Source organism: Talpa occidentalis, unplaced genomic scaffold, assembly GCF_014898055.3.
Source record: "Talpa occidentalis isolate TD23 unplaced genomic scaffold, MPIMG_talOcc4v2.1 talOcc4.16, whole genome shotgun sequence".
Taxonomy (NCBI): domain Eukaryota; kingdom Metazoa; phylum Chordata; class Mammalia; order Eulipotyphla; family Talpidae; genus Talpa; species Talpa occidentalis.
The window spans coordinates 7329170-7336239 of NW_023601653.1; the positions used below are offsets into that span (position 1 = coordinate 7329170).

At 57.3% G+C, this 7070-nt stretch overlaps 1 protein-coding gene across 2 annotated transcripts; it reads right to left on the bottom strand.

Annotated features, from left to right (window-relative positions):
* Window positions 1-1025: 1025 nt before the first annotated feature.
* Window positions 1026-6825, bottom strand: HMOX1 (heme oxygenase 1). Of its 2 annotated transcripts, none has more exons than XM_037513661.1 (5): window positions 6706-6825; window positions 4959-5076; window positions 2769-3260; window positions 1969-2068; window positions 1026-1264 (listed from the first exon to the last, which is right to left on the bottom strand). In XM_037513661.1, the coding sequence occupies exons 1-5, from the start codon at window positions 6726-6728 to the stop codon at window positions 1134-1136; spliced, it is 864 nt and encodes a 287-aa protein (XP_037369558.1). In that variant the 5' UTR covers window positions 6729-6825; the 3' UTR covers window positions 1026-1133. The 2 variants fall into 2 exon arrangements, with proteins under 2 accessions (XP_037369558.1, XP_037369556.1); XM_037513659.1 differs by having other exon boundaries at window positions 4959-5079.
* Between the last annotated feature and the right edge of the window lie 245 nt (window positions 6826-7070).

A 7070-nucleotide genomic window follows, 5' to 3' on the forward strand; every position in this document is an offset into this window, starting at 1 on the left:
AGACACTTGTGAGAGTCACAAGTCACAAGTCACTCTCACTAGCGAGAGTCACAGACACTGATGTCCCTCCTCTCCTAACAGGAGCTAAGGTTGCATGGTGTAAGGATTTTGCTACTTGACACAGCAGGTGAGGTGACCCCCCTGAATTCAGGTGACAGGTGACAGAACTGAGCCCCAGAGAGGTTACTAACAATCTCAAAGGCCAAGCTGCAAAGGCGGGTAGCAGGGATTTGAACCCAGGGATCTCACTCCACCCCTAGGGTTCCCTGTACATATGACATCAATTATACCCCAGAACCTGCTCATTTCAGCCCAACAGAACAATCTCTTTGTCAGTCGAGCTGAGCTTGCAAAAAGCAGGGTTTGCCACAAAGATTCATCCACCAACTGCTTAAAATTATCCCCCACATTCTCAGAACAGGCCACAACATCGGAAATCTGCTCCCACCACCCCCACCCTCACCCCTATCTCCCCACAGGGAGAAAGAGTGACAAACAGGTCAGTTTCTCAAGAGTAACAGAACCCAAGACAAACACTTCAAGGTACTGTCAGACAATGTCATTTATTATTTCACATGAAAGTTAGAGGCCAAGGCCACAGAGCTGTTAAGCCCTCCCTCCTCCCCCATAAACCCACCCCAACCCTGCTATAAAAACATAATAGGACACAACAAACTAGCACAGTTTAGGCTGAGCCGGGAACAAAAAGTGGCTCCACAAAAAAAAAAACAAGACAAAAACACAAGATATAACATCTTTGCACAATTATATAAAAGTTGCCGTGGCCAACAGGAACCTGGGCACGGCGTGTCACTGAGACCACAGAGCCGGGGCATGGGGAGGCCCAGGACAGAGGTCACTTCTGGCCAGGTCTTCTGGGCTCTACCTGCAGGAACAGGGTGCCGAGGGGCCCAGCAGGACTCTGGAAGCTCAGGTCCCAGCTAGATGTGCTCTGAGTTGGGGACCATGCCACAGGCCCCTTCTTCCTCTCCTGAGCAAGAGGGGGATAGGGAGATGGTGGGGCCCCGACAGCCTCCCAGGTCAGAGGTAAGGAAGTCAGCCAAGACAGCCTCCCTCTCCAGAGAGAGCGCCTTCTGCTGGACAGAGTTCATGGCAGGGACCAGGCCCGGCATTCAGATAGCATAGAGCCCCACGGCGACCGTGGCCACCAGAAAGCTGAGCGTGAGGACCCATCGCAGCAGAGGCGTCTGGGGGAGGAGGCTGAGCTGGGCTTTCCCTCTGGAGGTCTCCGTGGGAGTGGAGTCTGAAAGAGAAAGGGGCACAATGTCGACCACAGGTGGATCCAGGTGGGGGTGCCTAAGGTCACACGACTCTGCTCGCCAGGGAGAGAACCCCCTCCTCACACTGTGCCTCCTCCATTTTCAGCCAGCCCACAGGTTAAGAGACTGTCCCCTGGGGGTACTCCAGGGTGCCCCCTTTGAGAACTACTGCACCAGGACAAAGCCCCGTCGCTCCCCCACCAGGAGACCCATCCCTTCAGAACTGGACACACTGCAAGGCTCCCAAGAGAGGGGGCCACGGGGCATGGCCTGAGAACTCTGGGAGGCACATGAAGAGGAGACAAACACAGGACCCTGAGATGTCATGGCTGCTGAAGATCCCATTGGGGGGCACAGCCAGAAACCCTGTGTCCCACGTCAGGGGGCCTCTGCTCAGGAACCACTAAAGGGGACCTGAATCACTGGGCGAGGGCTCACTTTTGAGACAAAGAACTTAAAGTAGCTCTGCCACCCTGCATTCTGGAGCTGGGGAAGCTGAGGTTTAGAGAGCCCTGCGGCCTGCCCTGGGGGCCAAGCTGACGGTCACCTGAAGGTTGAGGCCAGGCCCCTCTGCCCCTCCTCGTTTAAAACATTCAGAAGACAGAAGCACCAAGAGACTGGAGGCAGACAGCCGGGCCCCGTCACCTCCAAAGGAGCCCAGAAGAAGCAGCCTCCAGCCGCCCCTTACCTGGCGCACTGCTGCCGGGCCGCCGGCGAAGCCCTGATGCTAGCAAAGCGCCCTGGTCCTGGCTGTCCCGAGTCAGCAGCTCCTGCAACTCTTCAAAGAGCTGAAAAACAGAAGACACGTTGTCTCAGTGACAGATGGCCCCAGGCCAAACCTTGTTTTAGGAGTGGTGTCCTCGCATATACAGGGCTTCTGCAGTCTGCTGCCTTCACTTGGCCTTCTGGGGTGAGATTCGCCCATGGCAAGGGGCGGGTCTGGGGATTCATTGGCCAGGGTTTGTGGGTACAGAGCAGTCATGTGCCCTGCCGAGGCTAGCCCAGAGGGCAGGCACAAAGGCTAGCCCTGGGGGGGGGGGGGGGGGTTCTGGCTCTGACACCACCCCCCTCCCTTCCATGACAACTGTCTGGAAGACAGATCTGCCTGCTTGGCGTGCAGGGGGTGCTGCTTCTACAGTTGCTCCCACCGGCGTCTCCTGAGCCCGCGCTGCGAATGGGGATTCAGGGGCATGAGCTAGGGCCCCCATCCCCACAGCAGCTGCTCTGGAGGCTTGGCTGGAATGAACTCGCTTACCCCTCACAGCCACTCTAAGAGCTGGGGGCTTTTAACCCTCATTTTACAGAAGAGGAAATTGAGGGGCAGAGAGAGGCAGGATCTGGCTGAGATTACCCAGCCAGTAAGTGGCAGAGCTGGAAGCCTGGCTTCCAGCACTTACCCACGACCCACAGCCCTCTCCCCTACCACACGAGAACCTCCCCGGGGGAGCGGCTGGGGAACCACAGCCACCCGAGCTGCCTGATGCTCACTTGAATGTTGAGCAGGAACGCGGTCTTGGCCTCTTCGATCACCCTGTGCCTGACCTCGGGGGTCATCTCCAGAGCGTTCATGCGGGAGCGGTAGAGCTGCTTGAACTTGGTAGCGCTCTCGATGTTGGGGAAGGTGAAGAAGGCCAGGCCCTCGCCGGAGCTGGGCAGGTCCAGGGCCTTCTGAGCGATCTTCTTGAGGACCTGGCCCCCGGACAGGTCGCCCAGGTAGCGGGTGTAGGCGTGGGCCACCAGCACCTCGGGCTCCTTGCTCCCCACCTCATGGAGTCGCCGCACGTAGCGCCTGGTGGCCTGCGTGTAGGGCACGGCCTTCTCCCAGTCCGGCCCGTACCAGAAGGCCATGTCCTGCTCCAGGGCAGCCCGGCGGTGCAGCTCTTCCGGGAAGTAGAGGGGGGTGTAGACGGGGTTGTCCTTGTTGCGCTCGATCTCCTCCTCCAGGGCCACGTAGATGTGATACAGGGAGGCCATCACCAGCTGAAAGCAGAGCAGGATGGGGTGAAGCCTCCCCTTAGGGACACCCACCTCTCCAACGACCAGAAGCACTTCCTGAGCCTGAATTCTTTCTGTCCCACTGAGTAGTGCACGTCTAACTAAATCCTTAAAAAACAATCCCGCTTTCACAGAAAAGGAAACTAAGGTTCAGATGGAGCATGAAACACTGAGGTCACACAGCCAGTAAGAAATGAATGTGGAGTCAAGCCCCCCCTGGCCAGAGGGCCCTGGATTAACTGCTCACAGGAGGTGCTGGTCACTGACCTCTGGCATCTGGCCTCTAGACGCTCCTTCCCGGAGGCCCCCCACCACCGCTGGATATGGGGTTGGGGGGACAGATCCAGTGTACTTTGCCTCAGAGAACTCCAGTTACACATTAATATTTTACTGAATTTAAAAAAGAGCAAAGTTTGCAAGTTCCAAGTGACTCTTCGGAGTTACTTCTGAGCCATTAACCTTCAGAGCAGCCCTGTATCTATCTCAGGCAAAAAACCATGGCCTGGTAGAAAGAAAACATCCTGGCTCTAGCCTCAGCTTGGCCAGGCCCCAGCTGTGTGACCCTGGGTAAGTCACTTGCCCTCTCTGGGTCTCAGTTTCCTGCCCCAGGGCAGGAGGTGACCCAAGGTCTGCGTGATGCTGTGCAGACAAGCCTCCTCCCTCCTTGCCAAAGATGACAATGACCGCAACCACACATACTAGTGGGGGTAGGGCTGGGTGTGGGGCAGGCAGGACGGCCAAGGAGAAGCAGTGGGTATTGCCAGTGCGCGGCTCTGAAATCAACACTGACAAACGCCACCTCCATCAGCATCAGTGAAAGGAGCTGTCACGGATCTTTGCCGCCACTTTGAGTTCAGACATTTAGAGGCAAGAGGCAAAGTTTACAGTGGCTGAAATGGGGTGCTCCCCTGGTTGCCTCCCAGTTCCAGCCACATCACAGCCACTGTCCCATGCCATCTTGTGGAGGGGGGCAGAGGGCAAGGAACAAGGAGTGAGGAGTGGCCCCAGCACGCACACGAGCCAAGGCCCCAGAAGCACACTGCTGGGGGCTCACTCCCCTGCCCCACACTCTGTTCAACTTGAACAAGCCCCACCTCACGGGTCACCTGTCCGGTTCTTGGTCAAGGGCTTTCCTCTATTTGCTTGAACTTCCCAACGCTGTTGGGAAACAGCCAGGCAGTGCTGGGAAGTGTGTGCCTAGGAAAACCCTTCTGTGAGCGTCATTCCACAGACAAGGAGAGGTGTTGTAGGGAGGCTGGGGACGGGCCCTCACTGAATGGTGGTGCTGGGACTTTCAGCCCAGCCTACCCTCTTGCTGAAGAGGCTCTGAAATGAACCTGCCTTGGTTTGATGTTGGCCTTTTCCATTTACTTACTGGCTGTGTGACCCTCTGTTAGATACTTAACTTCTCTGACCTCTCCCTTCATCTTCCTTATCAAGGGTGAGGCGCAGATTAGAAACCATCTGCATAAAATGCCCGGCACAGCAGGAAAGCTCAGTGGATAGCATGACCGCCCCAACACTACAGAGACCATGAGCGGATGTGCTGTATGACCTTAGAGTCATCTCCTGTCTCTGGGCCTCAATGTCATCCTCTGTAAAATGACCCCCTTAGGTCTGATGCCTGGGTACACCCACCCCTGCTAACACTCCCACCAGGGCTGGTCCCATCAGGCCACATACCTTAAAGCCCTGTCGGGTCACCTGGCCCTTCTGGAAGTTCTTCATGAACTCAGCATTCTCGGCCTGGGTGTGTACCTCCTTGGTGGCTTCCTTCAGGGCCTCTGACAAATCCTGGGGCCTGCTGCAGAGGCAGGGAGGGAGGGGGACAAGAGGTTGGCTGTGAGCTTCTGAGGGTGCTGCCAGTGTCACCTTTATCAGGCTTCTCTGCAGAAATGAAGTCCAACTCCCATCTAATACACAGACCATGGTCCCAGCTGCCTGAAGACACCGCCCCATCAGCTCTTCAGTCATTAAAATACTACGTAACATGGCCCGGCTATCTCAGTGCGGCTGGGGGGCAGCACAGCCCAGGAGAGGCAGCAGTGGGCAGGGTCTGGGCATTCATGTTCAACACCAAAATAGCTGTGGTTGGCTTTTAGACCCAGGATTTAATTCATTTATTTTGTTGCTGTTTCAGATACAATCTCATGCCCCCTTAATGTTTGCTCATCATAAAAGCGTCTCGATTCAGAAAGCTGCAAACTTCTGCTTTACTCCAAGTGCCTTTCTGGAAGTATCTCTGCCAGATGTCCGCCTGTATCCACCCACCCCCTCCACCCCCCCAATCGCTGTTATAGGACAGGGAGAAGGGCAGCCCAAACCCCGCAAACCTGCCTATTCTAAATGGGTTCTGCCATCCGCCGCATCAACACAAAACATATGAGACTTTAATGAAAAGGAACTTTAATAAAACTAGGAAACAATACAGGAAAGGCAAAGAGTCTAGTTTCTAAATGAAGCACCCCAAGTTACCCGTCCCCTCGTGGGTAAAAGTCCATCCAAATGGGATTGGCCCAGAGCAAAGCCCCAAAGCCTGCCACAAGTCTAAAGCATCTTCCAGTGGGGACCCACAGAAAAGGGTCACAAGCAACCAGACAAGCCCGGAAGGAAAAGAGCAAAATCAACATCAAGATAAAAGCTGCCATTGTCACCTCCCCATGGGTCTCACCCACATCTGTGTCACCCAGTCCACGACCAAAAGACAAGCGCAGTTTCTTCACGTGTCTCTAGGCTCCATGTGCCTCCTCCAGGTCTCCTGGCTCCATCTTGCTTCCTTCCTCAGTCTCTTCTTCTCTTCCTGCTCAGCTCCACCCTCCCTTGGGTGGGGCAGGGAACCTCCCCCTTTCCTGGGGACCACCCTGTTACATCGCCATTTCTCCTTTTTCTCCTAAGCTCCTTCCAGAAACACCACCTCCTGTTCTAGGTGCTGATCAAACTTTCGGGAGAAGGAAACTGGCCAGACTCAGAGGCACACAACCCAGGGTCCGATCCCCGCTCCCAGCTCTGATGCCGTAGGCCAGCTACTTGGGCTGCTGCCCCCCTCAACCTTAAACTGGGGGCACCAGAGCCCCCAGACTGCCATGTTCAGGTGCTGGACAGCTGGTGAGAGCGGACTGCCACAAGCGGGCTCGGGTGAGCAAAGCGCCCACTCTCACCCAGCCTGGGGCAGCCCCTGGCTACAGCAGGGTCCTTTCCAAGCACCCCTGAAAGTCCGAGGAGAAAAGTTGCCCCCAGAGTGACAGCCTTACCTACTGACCCGACCCCTTTCGGGGAGCCAGGCATGCACACCACCTCTCACCCCTCTGCCCACCCAGGCACCCGCCGGCTCGGCAGCGGCTCCTCCAGCCTCCAAAGCCCCAGGGCGCGGCTCCCCGGCCCGGCCCGGCCCGGCCCGGCCCGGCCCGCCCGCCCCGCCGGCCGTGCTCGCCTGTCCGGCTGCTGGCGCTCCATCGCGGGCTGGTGCGGCTCGCTGGGCTCGGCTCCGCTGGGCTCCGCTGGGCTGCGATGTCCCGAGGGCGGTGGTGAGGACCACGAGCTGCTGAGCCCAGCCGGGCCGGGCGGGCCTTTATCCCCGGGCCGCGTCACGTGGCCGCGCAACAGCTGATCAGCGCTTTGGGGCGCGAAGTTGCAACACCCGGCCCCGCCCGCCCGGCCCGCGCGGGCGGAGGGGAGGGTCACATGAGCCTGGAAAACAAAGCCTTTTAGCACAGGACGTTAAAAAAGAACTCTCTGGAAATCCGAGCAGCTGTGTGATGGAGCCCCCCACCCGGCCGTGGGGCTTCCAGCGCCCCA